Source organism: Bufo gargarizans, chromosome 10 (genome assembly GCF_014858855.1).
Source record: "Bufo gargarizans isolate SCDJY-AF-19 chromosome 10, ASM1485885v1, whole genome shotgun sequence".
Lineage (NCBI taxonomy): Eukaryota > Metazoa > Chordata > Amphibia > Anura > Bufonidae > Bufo > Bufo gargarizans.
The window spans coordinates 37788346-37808548 of NC_058089.1; the positions used below are offsets into that span (position 1 = coordinate 37788346).

General features: G+C 43.2%; 1 protein-coding gene across 2 annotated transcripts in view; it reads right to left on the reverse strand.

Annotated features, from left to right (window-relative positions):
• Nucleotides 1–10287: 10287 nt before the first annotated feature.
• BATF2 (basic leucine zipper ATF-like transcription factor 2) overlaps nt 10288–20203 on the reverse strand; it is a 32588-nt gene continuing 22672 nt past the window's right edge. For both annotated transcript variants that reach the window (XM_044270292.1, XM_044270291.1), the window contains exon 3: nt 10288–13194. In XM_044270292.1, coding sequence (XP_044126227.1) covers nt 12994–13194 — 201 coding nt within the window. In that variant the 3' untranslated portion in view covers nt 10288–12993. The remainder of the gene's footprint in view (nt 13195–20203) is intronic.

Below are 20203 nucleotides of genomic sequence, written 5' to 3' on the forward strand. Positions count from 1 at the left end.
CTGTGGATAAAAGACAAATGTCAATGTGTACAAAAATGCTGTTTTAAAAACCAGGACAACATGTAAAAATAACTGCAGTTGGAGGCAAAACTTTTTAATTCTGGCCCCTTTAAACCAGGCTCTGGATTATCAGCATCTGATTGATAGGGGATTGACGCCTGGGACCCCAGTGATCAGCTTTTTGAGAAAACCCTGGCATTCCTGTGAATGCCAAGGTCTTCTCACTGCTTATCCTAGGCCAGTGACATCACAACCTTTGGACAAATGGCCTAGGCACTTGAATGAGGCTGAGTTACGCCCAGACTATGTTACCGATGGTCTGGCACTTACATTATTTCAACTGTTCCCCTTCCATAAGGGACAGTTTTGTGATTTTCACGTATTTTGTGCCATTAAATTTTTTGCTTTTACAAAATTATACTTCTGCTTGTATCCTCTAAATGAAAAGAAAAAAAAACTACAATGTACTGGTATACATAGAGATGTCTCTGTAGATAGCAGTACATTGTACACGGGAATACATTATACATGGGATGAATACTCCTGAGGTTTTTAGTCAGAGAAAATCCTCTTATTAATAACAGTGGCCTCTGTGGCTCACTGCCTAGCATGTCTGTCTCCTGTACAGAAGGTTCTGGGTTCAAGATCTGGCAGTAACAATTTAAAAGTGGATACAGAATAAAAGGGCTATCCCCAAGTGTTGTCAGTGCTTGCGGATACCCTCCCCCCTTCATTGTCATAGCACTGACTCCACATACCAGTCTGCCAGAGGGAAAGCATGGGACTCCAAGGAAGCAGAGCAGGGACTCCTAAATCTGACCTCCTGCCACAAATACTGGCCAGGCTGGTGGTTTACTGGCCAGGTGGCAATCCTAGTTCTACAACACAATTTCCACCAATTGGTGCAGAATGGATTTTTTGCCGTGTGGACATACCCTACGGGTACAGCTACATGTTGTAGATTTTTCCATGTTTCCTCAGTGGTAATTCCATTGCGGATTTCCTAAAATCTCATCCACTTTGCTAGTGCTGCAAAACCATACCCTAGGGCCCCATTCACACGACCATAGTGCCGCCATGCTCGTGTTGTGGACTGAAAACTGGGAGTACCCGCCTTGTGAACTCTGCATCGCAGTGCGGACCTATTGACTTGAATGGTTCTGCAGTCCGCAAGATACGGCAAAAGATCGGACATGCCTTATCTTTTGAGGATAGGAGGCACGGACCAGAAAGTCCACAAAAGGGCTTCCATGTGTTTCCGTGCGCTTCTAGGTCCGTGCCACCGCGCTGGAAAACATAGGACAAATCCTATATTTTGCGAACCGCAGAACCATTCAAGTCAATGGGTTCGCAGTCCGCATCATGGGCACGGACCGGTGGCCATACGGTTGTGTGAATGGGGCCTAAAAGTGATTGTTAGCGGGTGGAAATACCCTTTACCACCGTGCCGCGGTTGTGACGTGCCCATGTTGTGGCTGAGAACCACGTGACAAGCTGCAGCGGGCTCCAATTAACTAAATAGGGCCACATTGTTTAGTCAGTGTGACCGTTAATGAAAACTGACTAAACCATGCTGTCCTAATTAGTTAATTGGAGCCTGCCGGGGCCGGGCCGCACCGCATGGTCCTCCTCTAACAAGCAGTTTTTACATAAAAATGGTTCACATGTCACCTCAGGGATGAAAGGTTGTTATGAGGGGAGGTGACACCCTGGATTGTACACTGTGGTGCTGGTTATGGAGTTTAGTGAAGAGCCAGGGATGTGGAGGGATTTTCAGGTGACACAAAGTACAGTCAGAGGTGCCAGTCACATGGAAGGCAGAAAAATGGAGGGATTCAGTGAGGGAGAGAAGAGCTTCCTTACTATTGGTTCAACTCAGTCATGTGACCACTCTGTTACTATGCAGAGGGCTTCATCTAGGAAAACTACAGACATGAAGTATACTGTATATGCATTTCCCATAGCAACCAATTAGCTTGTAGATTAAGAAATGAAAGTCATTATGTTATTGGTTGCTACAGGCAAGTAGGAGCCTACTACAGTGATCTCCAACCTGGAGCTCCTCAGCAGTTACTGTACAACTACAACTCCCAGCATGCCACTACAGTCTGCAGCTGCCAGGGCATGCAGAGAGTTGTAGTTTTACACTTGGAGAGCGACAGGTTAGAGGGAGAGCCATTGAGAAAAAAGGGTGAATGCAACTCCTTCAGAGAGAGGAAAGAACTTGGGGGTAAATTATCACGAGAGGAATATTTGGAGTAAATTATTAGGAGGGGAATTATCTGGAGAACTTCATTTTTTATCAAATGTTGCTCCTCTTTAAACCTTACATTGTACATCACACCCCGCTTGCCTTAGGGCGCATTCACCCGACCGTGCCGTGTTTTGTGCGCCGTGTGCGGGCGGCCCATTATAGAGATGCCTATTCCTGTCCATGGCTGTGGACAAGAATAGGACATGCTCTATATTTTTTGCGGGGCCGCATATTTTGCAGCCCCATTGAAGTGAATGGGTCCGCACCCGTTAAACAAAATTGCAGGGAAGATAAGGACTCATTCATACGGTCGTGTGAATGAGCCCTTATTCACACATCAGTGTTCGCTCAGTGATTTCCATCAGTGATTTTGAGCCAAAACCAGGTGCAGCTCTAAACACAGAACAGGTGCAGATCTTTCCCTTAGGCCTCATGCACACGGACATTTTTTTTTGCGGTCCGCAAAAACGGGTTCCGTAGTTCCGTGATCCGTTTTTTCTTCCGTGGGTCTTCCTTGATTTTTAGAGGATCCACGGACATGAAGGAAAAAGTTGTTTTGGTGTCCGCCTGGCCGTGCGGAGCCAAACGGATCCGTCCTGACTTACAATGCAAGTCAATGGGGACGGATCCATTTGACGTTGACACAATCCCTATTGACTTTCAATGTAAAGTCAGGAGTCCCTATTATACCATCGGATCGGAGTTTTCTCCTATGCGATGGTATATTTTAACTATGTTAGAATATACCATCGGATTTGAATTAGATCGTGAAACTCAGATCCAACAGTATATTCTAACACAGAGGCGTTCCCATAGCGATGGGGACGCTTTAGGTTAGAATATACTACGAACTGTGTACATGACTGCCCCCTGCTGCCTGGCAGCACCTGATCTCTTACAGGGGGCTGTGATCCGCACAATTAACCCCTCAGGTGCCGCACCTGAGGGGTTAATTGTGTGTATCATAGCCCCCTGTAAGAGATCAGGGGCTGCCAGGCAGCAGGGGGCAGACCCCCCTCCCTCCCCAGTTTTAATTTCATTGGTAGCCAGTGTGGCCCCCCCTCCCACCCTCTACTGTATTAATTTCATTGGTCGACAGTTTGCTTAATGATCTGTCACTTACCAGTAGGAGGAGCGCCCGGCCGGTCACAGACAGCGCAGCAGGTAAGTATGATGCTTCTAATATTGCTAAGTAACCATGGCAACCAGGACTGCAGTAGCGTCCTGGTTGCCATGGTTACCGATCGGAGCCCCAGCGATTAAACTGGGACTCCGATCGGAACTCTCCGCTGCCACCAATGATTGGGGGAGGGGGGGGGCCGCACACTGGCCACCAATGAAATTAATACAATAGAGGGAGGGAGGGGGCGGGGGGGCCGCACACTGGCCAACAATGAAATTAAAACTGGGGAGGGAGGGGGGTCTGCCCCCTGCTGCCTGGCAGCCCCTGATCTCTTACAGGGGGCTATGATACGCACAATTAACCCCTCAGGTGCGGCACCTGAGGGGTTAATTGTGCGGATCACAGCTCCCTGTAAGAGATCAGGGGGCAGTCATGTACACAGTTCATAGTATATTCTAACTTGAAGCGTCCCCATCACTATGGGAATGCCTCTGTGTTAGAATATACTGTCGGAACTGAGTTTTCACGGAGTGAAAACTCAGCTCTGAAAAATCTTTTATGCAGACGGATCTTCGGATCCGTCTGTATGAAAGTAGCCTACGGCCACGGACGCGGATTTCAATCTTGTGTGCATCCGTGTTTTTTCACGGACCCATTGACTTGAATGGGTCTGTGAACCGTTGTCCGTCACAAAAATAGGACAGGTCCTATTTTTTTGACGGACAGGAAACACGGATCATGGACGCGGATGAACAACGGTGCAATTTCCGAGTTTTCAACGGACCCATTGAAAGTCAATGTGTCCGCAGAAAATTACGGAAAACGGCACAACGGACACGGATGCACACAACGGTCGTGTGCATGAGGCCTTATACCTTATGTCTGTAGAGGCTCCAATCCTGGTTTTGGCTCAAAATCACTGATGGAAATCACTGACTGAACACTGACGTTTGAATGAGGCTTTAGGCCTCTTGCACAAGACCATATGTATTTTGCGGTCCGTGGAACAGCTGACCCCTAATAGAACAGTACTATCCTTGTCTGTTTATGCAGACAATAATAGGATGCGGAAATATGGAAATACGGAAACGGAATACACACGGAGTACCTTCCGTTTTTTTGCGGACCCATTAAAATGAATGTTTCCTTATACTGTCCGCAAAAAAAACGGAACGGAAATGGAATTAAAATACGTTCGTCTGCAAGAGGCCTTAGGCTAGTCCCACACCTGTGGTAAAGCTATGGGGCAGGTTTTTGTGGTAGAGGTACAGCCTACCAGAGTTCACCATATCCAGCCTAGCCGAATGCTGCTGTTTACCACCAGATCCTATTGACTATAATGGCATCCAGCGGAGATTTGGCCAGTTTTCAGCCTTAGTGGCGTGATTCAGCCACACAAAAACTGGTACACGCACCAGTTTTTGCCCGGCCAAAACCTGGCGATCTTGCCAGAAATGGGCTGAATTGGATGCCATTATAGTCAATGGGGTCTAGCGGTGAATGGCAGCATCCGGCTAGATTATGACTTTTTGCAAAGTTTTATAAAAAAAAAGTTGCAGAGATGAATCTGGAGTGGAACTAATTAACATTGCGAACTGTGCCCACTCCCCACGCACTGTTCAAAGTGGGAGTGGTGTAAAATTGCAAAAAGTTGCAAATATTATTTGCAAGTAAGCCTGAAAAATTGCAAATGCCCTATTTTGCAACTTTTTTAAAGTCAGAATTCTGGAGTGCAGGACATTTTGAATTTTCCCAATTGTCTTCGACCCAACAGCCCATATAGGTGTTATATGTGCCCTATGGAAAATAAAACCACAAAAAAAACACAACACATTCACCTATTCTCAGTCCCACCATGCCCGCGTTGCTGCTGCCCTGTTTTGGGGTTTGAGCAGTTCCCCCATATTTGCCACTATATTTCAGTGATTTTGTTTGAGAAGTAGGAAAAGCCTATTTGTTACCCAAATGATTTGATTTGGTTGACCCTATTTTATTCCATACAAGTTTCCTAAATGTAGATCCTTGGAGACTATATATGTAAATTTTCCAATTAGAGGCCAATTCTAATCCTCCCATCTAAACCTACAATGTACTACTTCAAATTAGAGGTTCAGGAGAACCAACTCTGGTAAAGGGGGATATATTTTTGGGGGAAATAATTCCAGTAATTAATACGTCCCTCCAGAAATTTTGTTTCATTCATTATCTGTGTAGATTTTTTTTCCAAAATGTTATTTTCATGTTGTGAGAATTATGATGGTTGTGTTCAATCACCTGCCTCTTCCAACACAAACATACTCATAAATGCTTGCTTGGAGAGAAGGGAGAAAGCCACTTCCAGGCACCTATTATTATTTGGTGGATAATGGTTCATCATGCCCGATCCTTTTCTTTCCCCAATGTCAGAGTCAGGGAAGCCCCTTTATACACAGACCGGATGTAGCAGGTCACATGCCCCTGTGTCAACATGTCATTTCTGGACCAGGATGCAGAGAGGTTTTGTACAGCCTTATTAGGGTTTTAAAAATATTTTAGAATGTATTAGTTCATCCCTTTCATCATGGCACTGGGCTTGCTTGTCTGTATATGGATGAGCTCATTCTGGCAACTTATATAATAAGTCTTAATATTTGATCCAAACTACAGGCAAAAATAACATTGTACAAGCTATTTTTTGGCCTAACGATTTTCAGTGACTGTCTAATAAGTTGGAAAGTTCTTATCATGGTGCAGGGTGTGTAAGTGGTTGGTGGATGACGTTTGAGGCATGCTGTGGGTTTGAAGGAGGCTTTGTGTCTTAGTCCTTGGAAAGTATGCACTCATGGAAAACTGAGAGAGGGGATTATATAGATTACAGAACTTCCAAAAAGATTAAGAATGTTCCAAAAAATATACAATAAAAAGGGGAAAGGAGAAAGGTTTATTAAAAGCATCAGAACTAAGGTGGAGTATTGGATAGTAGAGACCATCAAAAGCTAAAATCCTAAAGTATTGAATTGACTTCCATTCTGAAAGAGGTTGAATAAATTAGGCTAGACGTTAAATATAATACATATATATGGTGGCACATTTCGGAGCTGGGGCATTGTGATCTTTTCAAAAGTGAGGTGATATATACACTCACCTAAAGAATTATTAGGAACACCATACTAATACGGTGTTGGACCCCCTTTTGCCTTCAGAACTGCCCTAATTCTACGTGGCATTGATTCAACAAGGTGCTGATAGCATTCTTTAGAAATGTTGGCCCATATTGATAGGATAGCATCTTGCAGTTGATGGAGATTTGAGGGATGCACATCCAGGGCACGAAGCTCCCGTTCCACCACATCCCAAAGATGCTCTATTGGGTTGAGATCTGGTGACTGTGGGGGCCATTTTAGTGCAGTGAACTCATTGTCATGTTCAAGAAACCAATTTGAAATTATTTGAGCTTTGTGACATGGTGCATTATCCTGCTGGAAGTAGCCATCAGAGGATGGGTACATGATGGTCATGAAGGGATGGACATGGTCAGAAACAATGCTCAGGTAGCCCGTGGCATTTAAACAATGGCCAATTGTCACTAAGGGGCCTAAAGTGTGCCCAGAAAACATCCCCCACACCATTACACCACCACCACCAGCCTGCACAGTGGTAACAAGGCATGAGGGATACATGTTCTCATTCTGTTTACGCCAAATTCGGACTCTACCATTTGAATGTCTCAACAGAAATCGAGACTCATCAGACCAGGCAACATTTTTCCAGTCTTCAACAGTCCAATTTTGGTGAGCTCGTGCAAATTGTAGCCTCTTTTTCCTATTTGTAGTGGAGATGAGTGGTACCCGGTGGGGTCTTCTGCTGTTGTAGCCCATCCGCCTCAAGGTTGTGCGTGTTGTGGCTTCACAAATGCTTTGCTACATACCTCGGTTGTAACGAGTGGTTATTTCAGTCAACGTTGCTCTTCTATCAGCTTGACTCAGTCGGCCCGTTCTCCTCTGACCTCTAGCATCAACAAGGCATTTTCGCCCACAGGACTGCCGCATACTGGATGTTTTTCCCTTTTCACACCATTCTTTGTAATCCCTAGAAATGGTTGTGCGTGAAAATCCCAGTAACTGAGCAGATTGTGAAATACTCAGACTGGCCCATCTGGCACCAACAACCATGCCACGCTCAAAATTGCTTAAATCACCTTTCTTTCCCATTCTGACATTCAGTTTGGAGTTCAGGAGATTGTCTTGACCAGGACCACAACCCTACATGCATTGAAGCAAGTGGTTGACTAGATAATCGCATTAATGAGAAATAGAACAGGTGTTCCTAATAATTCTTTAGGCGAGTGTACATAGAGCTTTAAAGGCTATGTACACCTTTTGGGGGGCAATATTTTATTATTATTGCAATGTATTCATTTTGAGCTAAAAATCTTTTTTTAAATTGGCCCTTATTAAAAATATGGAGCCTTTTTTTTGTACAGGGCTGAGATGCTCTAGTAGCGGGAACTGAATTTTCTTTCTGCTCCATCAGTCAGCTCATCTGATCTCTAACATTATAAACGCTCATCAAAGCTCAGTCGTAATCTTACTGATCAGAATGTGGCTGTCCACCAACAGATTATCTGACCAATTTTTGTCCAATCAGACCAACAGTTGGTGTGTATAACAAAAGATTAGTGTGTGTAATTGGCCATCTAAACAATGATTAGTCATAAAGTCTGTCAGATAATCTGTTGGTACAATACAGCCATTAAATAAGTGTTTATAACATCTTAGTAAATTAGAGATAAGGGTTATTAGATGACAGGCACAAAGTGAAAGTAAAAAGTAGGATGCAAACAGCTAGACAAAAAGTTAACCCTTTGTGACAGAACAGCTCAATATTTTTCATAAAGATCAATTCAAAAAAATGATTTTTAGCCCAAAATGAGTAAAATGCAATCACAAAAAATTGCTTAGATTAAATTGGTTGTCTTTAAAACAAAGCTGGGTCTAGCTATTCACACCAGAGAAGATATAAAGCTGACATTAGTGGCATATTGGGGACTTTGAAGGTTCTATGATAGGGGACGAGGATGTCTGTTTGGTAGGTAAGATCCATTGTGATCCCATCAAGGGTAGCAGTAAAGGGGGATCTTGAGATAGGAGGATGGCACGGTGGACAGTGTTTGGACCAACATGATATGGCAGTGTGGACTCTAAGAGGGGGGAGTTTCTGTTGGGGCCTTTTCTTTAACTGTTTTGGTTACCATTGTTTATGTTAACCATGATTGAGATCCTGCATTTGATGTCTGTACAGAATGGCGACTAGCTAGTCCTCCATATTTTGTTTTTGTATATTTATAAAACTCAATAAAAAGAAATATAAAAAAACATAAAAATAAAGCAGTTCTGGCTGGTTGCTGCAGCGATCACCTGTTATAGCAGGGGGTAGTGTGCTTGGCCATTTATTTCCACTGAGTGTGAGACCCCTCTATGCTGTTCAAATGTTCTAACTGGGCATGAGACATCCAAATGAAAAACACATCGCTAGGATATGCCACAACTGTCAGATAGGTGCGGGTCCCAGAACAGGCTCCCCCAAAGTGAAGGAGAGCACATAGTGCAAGCGTGGCCACCCTCCATTCACCACTATGCGAGTTCTGAAAATAGCTGAACACTTGCTTGGCTATTTCCCACAGTCCCATAGGGATGAATAGAAAGGTGACCGTGTTTGCACAGTGCGCTCTCCATTCACCGCTATGGCACTGTGCTCGGGTATTTTCAGAACTTCCATAGAAGTGAATGAAAGGCACGCCACTTTCCTCCACTTCGAGGGCCCTATTCTGGAGATAGAAACGGGTCCCAGAAGTGGGACCTGCACCTTTCTGAGATTGGTGACTTATCCTAGCGATATGCCACCAATTTTCGAGATGGGTATAACCGTTTAAGGCCCCTTTACACAGTCCTACAATCAGGGCAATTATTGGGAGTGAGCGTTCCTAGGAATGCTACTTCCTGATAATTGAGTAACTGTATAATAGTGAACGCAGCAATGATGTGGACACCAAAATCATTGTTTCTGGGCAGCAGATCATCCTGTAGAAACAAAGATCTGCTCTCTAGAAGCAATGACTTTGTATGGAGTAGCTTATTCCTATACAGCGGAGGTGATCATGCAATTATGAAGAACAAATGGCTTGTTACAGATAACTGCTTGTCAGTTGGCCTGAGCAAAGGGACCTTTGAAAAGGCCAAATCTTTCGCGTCAATAATATTCATAATTTAACAGCCCCTAAATCCTAATTTACAGGAAAATGTAAATGCCTGAATTCAAGTTCAAAATAACACCTTCAGTACGATAATATACCCACTCTTAGGGCTTCATGCACACGGATCCGCAAAAAAATACAGATGACGTCCGTGTGCATTCCGTTTTTTGCAGAACGGAACAGCTGGCACCTAATAGAACAGTCCTATCCTTGTCCGTAATGGAGACAATAATAGGAAATTTTCTATTTTTTGTGGAAAGGACATACAGAAACGGAATACACACAAAGTAACTTCCATTATGTTGGCGGACCCATTGAAATCACTGTTTCTGCATACGGTCTGCAAAAAAATGAAACAGACGCATAAAGAAAATGAGTTCCACAGGAGTATGCAAAATAACACACTTAAAGAGCATCTATCAGCGTGATTGACCCTATTAAACAAGGCATACTTTGTTTTGTCTGTTTGTTGAACAGCTGCAGAGATATCTGTGTTTTTATTTATATGCAAATGAGCAAGTTACAGCACCAAGGAGCCAGCCAGAGTCCTTGGAGCACTGCTTTGGTAATGTTGCTGTGCTGCCCACAAGTGGAGGGGTGAGTGTACAGAGTACAGTGATAAGGTCATGATTAAGACAATACGACAATACGTCAAAACGCACACAAGACAAAAGAAATGTATGGTTTTAATCGGCATGATCAACCCTACCGGGCAGTATGTCTGGTTTAATAGGGTTGATCATGCAGACAAATGCTTTTTAACATGTGCAGAGCAAAAGGGACCACACTAGTTCAGCGTATTTTCTTAGCTTTTCATTTTTAATATTAAAATTCATACATTTAGTATTATAAATCCAGAATACGTTCTGATGGTCAGATTCAGACACTGCGCATGGTTGGTGTATTTGTTCAACAAAGTACAGTATTCTGCGTAAAAACAATCGCCAGAGAAAGCTGATGGTAATGTAATGAACTTTGGTTCAGAGCCATTTTGTGAATAATAGAATCGTGTTATTTTTTTTTCTTAATCAGTTCAAGATTTTGTGCTCATAGGGCTCAGTTTCCCTCCAAATGTCCATTCACACAGCTGGAGTTAGGCTGTTGCACACTAGCGTTTACTGATCCATCCTCAATCCAGCAAATGTGCCGAGAAACTGCCAGACAAATACCACTGATTGTCCGTCCACTTCCCTGCCGGAAAGCTCTGCTGCCAGTGTGAAACAGGCCGTAAATGACACATTTCTAACAACCTTTTGCCATTACTATGGGTGAGTTTCCTGAAGATGGCTTAATTACAGTGATAAACTCCCCCTAGTGGTGGCTACAGGCAGCCAGAATTATATCACTTAGCTGTATAGTTGCATGAAGGGAAACAGGGGAGGTCCGCAAAACACGGACAGAGGCAGTGTGCGTTCCGCATTTTGCGGACCTCACATTGCCGGCACTAATAGAATATGCCTATTCTTGTCCGCAATTGTGCTGCCCCATAGAAATGAATGGGTCCGTATTTCCGTTCCGCATTGCGGACGTGTGAATGGACCCTAAATGAGACATAAAAGTGTTGTAAGTGTTAACTGCAAGCGACATTTGGTGAGCCTTGTCACTTTCAGACGTGGAGTAAAAAGTAGGCTACGATTACAGATTACAACATATTTATGTCACCAAACTGGCGAAGCAGATTTGATAAATCTCACTCTGAGCCTATTTAGGAAAAATAGCATATGAATTAGTTATGCTTAAAAGGTTGTCCAGCTGGATAAAAAAATTATAATGGGCTGAATGGGTTAAAAGAATAAAATAAACATTATTCACCTTAGTGCTCCCCTGACCGCTCCAGCCATGTCCTGTGTCGTGCTGGCCCCAGGAAGTAGAGACCTGCAAGTACCCTGTAAGCATTGGAACAGCAGCAGTGGGATATCAGCAAGGTGAGTAATGTTTCTTTTATAGTTAACACATTATGCCCCTTATCTAAAATATTTTACCCCACCAGGCAGTGCATCTGGTGCATCAGCATGGTATATAGTATCTGAGCAGATTGATATATACCGTATGGTTCACCCTATAAGACAAAATTTTTGCGCCCCCAAAGTGGGGGGAAAAATATCAGTACATCTTATAGGGTGAATACTAATGACTGCTTCCATTATTGAAGCGCTCATTAGTACAATGGAAAAGGGGAGCGGTGAATATAGCGCTACCTGTGCGGGCTCCGTAGTCACCACTTCCTGGTCTTCTTCTGTCAGTGCCGCACACTGTGCTGTGACCTGCACACAGCGTGAGGATGTAGGCGTGCTCTGTGAGCCCACAGTGTGCGGGAGGGTCAGGTCACCGCACAGTGGGGCAGGAAGAACGCTGGATCTCAGGAGCAGTGGCACCCAGAACAGGAGAGGTGAGTTGTTATATTTTTTGTCTGATCTGAGCTCTCCTTAACTTGAGGGTTTTATTAATATTGGGGGTCTGATCTGATGTCTGAATGGGGGTCTTATTAACATTGGGGGTCTGATCAGAGGTCTGATTGGGGACTAATAACATTGGGAGTCTGAGCTGAGGACTGATTTCGGGTTCTATTAACATTGAGGGTCTGATAAATATTGGAGGTCTGACTGGGGCTCTGAGGTCTGAGTAACATTGTGGCCCTGAGCTGAGGTTTGAGTAACATTGGGAGTCTGAGCTGAGTTCTGAGTAACATTGGGAGTCTGAGCTGAGGTCTGAGTAACATTGTGGCCCTGAGCTGAGGTTTGAGTAACATTGGGAGTCTGAGCTGAGGTCTGAGTAACATTGGGAGTCTGAGCTGAGGTCTGAGTAACATTGTGGCCCTGAGCTGAGGTTTGAGTAACATTGGGAGTCTGAGCTGAGGTCTGAGTAACATTGGGAGTCTGAGCTGAGGTCTGCATAACATTGGGAGACTGAGCTGAGGTCTGAGTAACATTGGGGCCCTGAGCTAAGGTCTGAGTAACATTGGGGGTTTGAGCTGAGGTCTGATTAATATTGGGGGGCTGATCTGAGGTCTGAGTAACACTGGAGGTCTAATGAAATATATATTTATTTTCTTATTTTACTAGGTGCGTCTTATGGGCAGGTGCATCTTACGGGGATGAAAAATATGGTAGTTTTATGGGAAAATATTTAACATAACCCATATTTCAGTCATTTAAACTGTAACATGCAATCTGCAGCTTCGACACCTTGTTCAATGCGATGGGGATATGTTCTAGAACACCAGTTTGAATATGTCAGCTTTGAACTATTCAGTAGACCTTTTAGAAGAAAGGACATGGATATTAGATTTAAAAAATGGTTGGGTAAGCAAATTGACATTAGGAAGGCAATAAACATGGTACAGAGGTGTTAGGTGTTGAAACAATGTGTCTCCTTCCATGATATTTAAAAGTCAGTAAATTGCTCCCTATTGTTGGAAGAAAATGACGGCTCCGGCTTGAGTAACTCCAGAATGATATCAGGTGACAGAAGAATACAGGTGTCCTCATGTCGCTGTAAGACTTTTGTCCAGTAGATTTGCTCTTGTTGCAGCTTCTGAATCTCTTTGCAGAGGGCAGCGTTGTCCTTCTCTAATTTCTCAAACTCCTGCAAAAGAAAGATGCAAAATACAGTAATCAGCTAATTAGCTTTACAGGTGGTTCTCATCTGGAAATTTATAGCCACATCCACAGGACATGCCATAAATGATAGGTGCAGGTCAAGCCTAGCTCAAGTATGGGCCCTCTTCTCTTGACCTCAGCAAAGGAAGAGTTGGCTGAGCATGCGTGGCTCTCTCTAAAAAACCTCTTAACGGTAAATTGTCAGTAGAAATAAAACTATATGGACTTCATATATTTTCAGGCTCAGACCCGCTCACAGGGGAGCAGGTAAAACCCCTGTTGGGCCCCTAAGTAAGGTGGGTCCCTGAACCCCCACACCTGCACAAGTGGCACATGGCACAGAAGAACTTACTGCATTACATATAGATAGGCAGCAGACAGCATTTCAACCAGTCTATGCTCATATAAAACCTGGGTAGATTATTTAACAATCTACCCAGTCTATTATTACAGATGAATCAGGTGGCTGAGGGGACTTGTAGGTACAGAGGTAGGTCAGCTAGCATCCTCGTTCATTAGGGACCTGCCTTCTTGAAGTCGCTGCAGGGTCCCCCATAATGAATCATCTTGCTTCTTGCTGATGCCTGCCACCACGTGAGCAGGTAATATTTGCATGTAGCTGTACGGTGGGCCCCTAGAATGAATTTTACTGTTGGACCCTAGGCACCAGAGTCCAATTATTTTGCTGCACTTTATATTCTACAAGGACCTCAAACATACAAAGATAAGTTCTAAAGTTCTTATAGGGTATATCTTCCTACTCGACATTACGTGACTTTATCCATGGCTGACACTATGATGGACGGAGCTGTCAGATAATATACCTGAGAGACTTTCCATGACATCAGTATTCGTGGTTTTTCCATGGGGTGGATGGTTGGACAGTTGTAAAGCATCGGAACAAGATGAGACAGCGAACATTGCTCAAGCAATATCCACCCACATGTTTCTCCGTGTTGCTTAGTGATAGTATATTTCAATAGAGTACCACTAATCCATGTTACTTGTAAATCACAGGACATTGTCTGCAGGCCTTGCTGTGGTATATTCTCTTTCAAACCAAATGCCATTAAATGCCAAATACATTGCATTGTAAAGGCATGGCAAAATCTATGGAACAATAGCCTGCTTTGTGCCATATGGCGGAGAAGAAATGTGTCATGGTCAATGAATGACTTGTAAGACCCTAGATGAATACGTCACAACAAATAAAGAAGAACTAGACGATGTGTCATCGTTATTTACAGTCCATGACGTAGAGGATGACAGTATCCCACTAACGGCCCCTATTTCGGTAGAAAGGAAGCTACAAAAAGAGGCATCTAAAGATAGGGACCCTGAATGTGGAGCTAGGGGAGGTTTTACCCCTATGGAGAATAGATATAGCGTGTTGCAGGCGAATCCAATAGAAATTATGAATGGGGGGCGAAGAACACTGAGTAGAATCAGAAGGAGAACAGAGTTTAGAGCATGGAGAGGATGGAGAGGAAAATAGACAGTATCTGAGTCATTTGAATACGTTAAAAAACAGTGTCGTAGAAAGATCAGTTAGACCAAAGAAACCTAAAGAGAGTACTAATAATAAGACTAAAAATAGAGACAGAAAGAAGACCACTATAAAGAAAACAGTAAAACAGGATTTTTTCAAGGCATGCAAAAAAGGCAATTCAAAAGAGGATGTATAGGCGGGCAACTCGCCCAAAAGAAGAAGCTACGGAAGAAATCACAAAAAATAGAAATGGAGCGAGAGGATAAGGAGGATAATGTACATACAATACAATTTAAATAGCCATATCCTGAAATACAATGAACAAAAAATTCTGAAAAAAGGGTTAAGGTTTGCACAGACTACATATTTCAACAAATTCGAAGCCTTCATTGGGGTGAGGAAATTTGCAAGACGGTTAGCCCTGATAAAATACCACCTAAAAAAAGAGGAAAAAAATAATAACAATAAAAACAAGGGTAATAACAAGCATAAGGAGAATGTAGAAGAAGGTGAAAGAAAAGAGGAAGGTGAAACTTATAAACACACCGATTTAAAAGTGAAATCCCGCTTTGACCCAATAAATGAATACTCAGTAACTCTAAACACGTTCTCCAATCTGGTAACGAGGGACATTAGAAAAATGAACACAAAAATGAATGATTACAAAAGGAGGAAATATATGGGGAACGTAACCAAGGCAGAAAGGGAAGCTATGATTAGTATGCAGAAGAATAATAATATAATCATCCGCCCCCGAGGGACAGGGGGGGGGGGGATATCATTATATTGGATAAAAAAGATTATGAAGAAGAGGCACTGAAAATATTGAATGATAGTAAAACATATAAAGTGCTAAAGGACGACCCAACGGTGAGATATAAGAAAGAATTGCAACTCCTAGTCCAGAATGCATGTAAAGAAGGTATTCTTAATAAGCAGGAAAGTGTATTCATTAATATCAAACATCCCAAAATGGCGATATTCTACCAGAATCCAAAGATCCATAAAGATACAAGTAAACCACCTGGGAGACCTATAGTTTCCGGGGTAGAATGCCTTACCAGTGCCCTATCCAGGTATGTCGACCAGTATCTGCAACCATGTGTCCAGAACTTATATGCATACTTGAAGGACACTAAACATATACTGCAGATACTGGAAGACATTACGTGGATTGAAGGGGACATAATAGGGACCCTCGACGTCAAATCCCTATATACAGTTATAGAGACTGAAAAAGGCTGTGCAGCAGCCAAACACTTCCTAGTACAGGAGGGATACCTTTCAAATACTCAGATAGACTTCATAGGGGAATGCATATTTTTTTATTTTACCCCAAAAAAAATTTAGATTCAAAGACAAATTTTACCTCAAGATGTGGGGGACCGCGATGGGGGCGAGGTTCGCACCGGAGTTCGCAAATTTGTCAGTGGGAAGAAGAATCCATCCACCCCAACGGTGAGCTCCGGGCGGGCCTCGTCCTCTGGCGGCGTTTTATTGATGATGTGGTTTTTATTTTAGAGAGGTCAATTTCCTGGCCCTTACAATTTATGTGGAGAAAAACAAGATCCTAACAAAAACCTATGAAAAACCCACAGATTCCAACAGTTACATATCACGAACTAGCTGCCATCTCCCTCGGTGGCTAGACAATATCCCTAGAAGTTAATTTATGTGCCTGAGGAGAAACTGCACAGATGTCGATGAATATGATAAGGAGGCAGAAAAATTACAGAATAAATTCGAGGACAGAGGGTATGAAATTAACAAACAGTGCAGAAAGGGGAAATTAGGATGTTGGAAAGAACGCAATTATTGGGGGAGAGTAATAGGGAGAAGAAGGGAGCAGTGGGGGATAGGTATGGTAATACACAAATACCACCAATCATAATCCCTTTCAACTCCCAAACACATATCCTCAGGAAAATAGTGGGCAGACATTGGGATGTATTGAGGGAAGACAAATGGAGCGGAGAATTAATACCAGAAGTACCAGCATTTGTATATAAGAAGGCAGCTAATATCGGGAACATAATTGCACCAACAAAAAAAATGCGCAGTAATAACCAATAAGATATTATCAAAGAATCCAATGACAGGTTTTTATCCGTGTAAAAAATGTGCAGGATGCAGACAGACACCTAATAAAAAACGGTCAGATATAGAAAATAAAAGTGGTACATATACATTTCAAATAAAAGGCCACATATCTTGCAATACAAAAAGGGTCATCTACATAATAGAATGCCCGTGCGAGAAGATCTATGTAGGCCGTACTAAAAGGCTACTGAAAAAAAGAATTAGCGAGCACCTATACAACATAAAAAAGAAGAATGATGATCACCCGCTGTCCAGGCACTACAAAAACCGACACAGAGGCACAAAAAACGACACAGGTTTGAAAAATTTGGGATGGACATACGTGGCGGAGACTATATTAAACATATGTCTAAAAAAGAGACACAGTGGATCTTTAATATGGATTCAATGGAACCCAGGGGCTAAATAAAGAAATCAAGCTTTTTGGTTTGGATTGAATATGTCACAGCAGGGTAGGGGTTAAATAGATAATCACAGCCTGATGAACGTTTAAAATTAAAAAACAAAGCTTTATTTAAAGTCTGTTTAAAAAGAGGGTGGGGAAACCCATATGTCACAATCTGTGACCATCAGGCAACTAATCTTAGAAATGTATACAGAGAGGGGAGCAAATATCTCTGCACATTGGGAAGATTAGGGTAAGACCCGACTTGCTAGCTGGAATAGCTATGCATCTGCAGGTCGGGGTAAAGGGACACTAAAGTCAGTGTGAATGGATGCACTATGTGTGTATCACCGGTGATCCTGTAGGATGTATATACACAGATAAGGTTGTGCCACCTGGTATATGTAACCAGGAATGTTCAATACATTAGATCGCACTGCCTCTGTCAAATAACAGTCTCAAAGGACTTGCAACCACTAAATGTAGTGCAGATGACAGATCAGTCTTTAGTGTGTATTGCTGATGGTAAATACCTAGGTCACAGCCTTATATCCGCAGCCAGTGTTGGCTAAATACAACCACTCAGAGCCAATTGATTTAGCTCCATTCACACACATCAAAGCCAGTATATTTTGGCTCATCCATTCATCACATGCATACTCCAAGGCTGACTAAAGGGTTAATTGCATCTAGTGCAGTCCTGCCTAAAGAGCTGTATCCTGATACAATGTATTAGCTCTACGCGTTTCTACGTGACCTGTTATTATCACGCATCTTCAGGAGCTTATTGTTTGCTAATGTCAAAACAGTAGAGCCGCACTGTGATGTGCTATGGCTATTGGCGCTGTAATGGCCGCACGCGGCCGATAGAACGCCGAATTCATATGGACGAGGCCCCGCCCACCCGGAGGAGTGTCTTGGTACCGTCTCCAATCAGAAGTAGGGGCGGGCTCTCTAGCTCCGCCCTCTGACCGGCCGATGCCGAAATTGATTCCAACACTTCCTGACATGAATTGCGTTTTACGCAGTAACAGGGGGAGTGAAATTCGCGGCCCATATACTGTCATTTAAGACCGGAGCAAATCCACACAGGGGGTGCCCTCATGATTCATAAACAGAAAAAAGACAGGTACCGCTCACACCCATGTCGTGTGACATCAAAGGGGAGGGGTGAATTACAACACTGATGGACTCAAAAAAGCATCACTGTTGCACGCAGCTCAGGTTGGATATGTATATATAATATACATCCAGAATGTATAGATGCACATCGATATATACATATACAGACCCTATGTATATATCGATGTGCATCTATACATTCTGGATGTATATTATATATACATATCCAACCTGAGCTGCGTGCAACAGTGATGCTTTTTTGAGTCCATCAGTGTTGTAATTCACCCCTCCCCTTGGATGTCACACGACATGGGTGTGAGCGGTACCTGTCTTTTTTCTGTTTATGAATCATGAGGGCACCCCCTGTGTGGATTTGCTCCGGTCTTAAATGACAGTATATGGGCCGCGAATTTCACTCCCCCTGTTACTGCGTAAAACGCAATTCATGTCAGGAAGTGTTGGAATCAATTTCGGCATCGGCCGGTCAGAGGGCGGAGCTAGAGATCCCGCCCCTACTTCTGATTGGAGACGGTACTGGGACACTCCTCCTGGTGGGCGGGGCCTCGTCCATATGAACTCGGCGTTCTATCGGCCGCGTGCGGCCATTACAGCACCAATAGCCATAGCACATCACAGTGCGGCTCTACTGTTTTGACATTAGCAAACAATAAGCTCCTGAAGATGCGTGATAATAACAGGTCACGTAGAAACGCGTAGAGCTAATACATTGTATCAGGATACAGCTCTTTAGGCAGGACTGCACTAGATGCAATTAACCCTTTAGTCAGCCTTGGAGTATGCATGTGATGAATGGATGAGCCAAAATATACTGGCTTTGATGTGTGTGAATGGAGCTAAATCAATTGGCTCTGAGTGGTTGTATTTAGCCAACACTGGCTGCGGATATAAGGCTGTGACCTAGGTATTTACCATCAGCAATACACATTAAAGACTGATCTGTCATCTGCACTACATTTAGTGGTTGCAAGTCCTTTGAGACTGTTATTTGACAGAGGCAGTGCGATCTAATGTATTGAACATTCCTGGTTACATATACCAGGTGGCACAACCTTATCTGTGTATATACATCCTACAGGATCACTGGTGATACACACATAGTGCATCCATTCACACTGACTTTAGTGTCCCTTTACCCCGACCTGCAGATGCATAGCTATTCCAGCTAGCAAGTCGGGTCTTACCCTAATCTTCCCAATGTGCAGAGATATTTGCTCCCCTCTCTGTATACATTTCTAAGATTAGTTGCCTGATGGTCACAGATTGTGACATATGGGTTTCCCCACCCTCTTTTTAAACAGACTTTAAATAAAGCTTTGTTTTTTAATTTTAAACGTTCATCAGGCTGTGATTATCTAAGTATTATAGGAACGTCTATCAATCCAATTGTTTTTGTGTGTATTGTAGGGGTTAAATAGACAAACACCGCAGCTGATAAAAGACAGACGAAGAAGGCACATGGAGGAATCCCTGATGAAGAGCACCGTAGTGCTAGAAACGCGTTGGATGAACTCACTCTTTTTGGTGTCTGTGAGGAATTGTAGCTCCGGTGACGTCACCCGCTCTCCTTAGTGAGCACAGCAAAATTAAAATCCGAAAGTAAAGGCTGTGCCGCCGGCCGGGGCCAGCCTTGGAAAGCACTTTTGGAAAAAGACTCCAGCAGAACTTTGTATGCCATCAGCAGCGGAGAACCCCCGAAGCCCTGCGAACAAGTATTCCACTTATACCCCCAACCACTCCACAAGCGGAGCCACCCATAGCCGCAAGGAGGACATATAAAGAATATCTAGAAAATAAGGTAAAACATCAGCATTCTTGCTAACTCTAATTATTCCCCCTTTACTTCATTTATATATATGCGCGGTGCCCCCATACCAAATT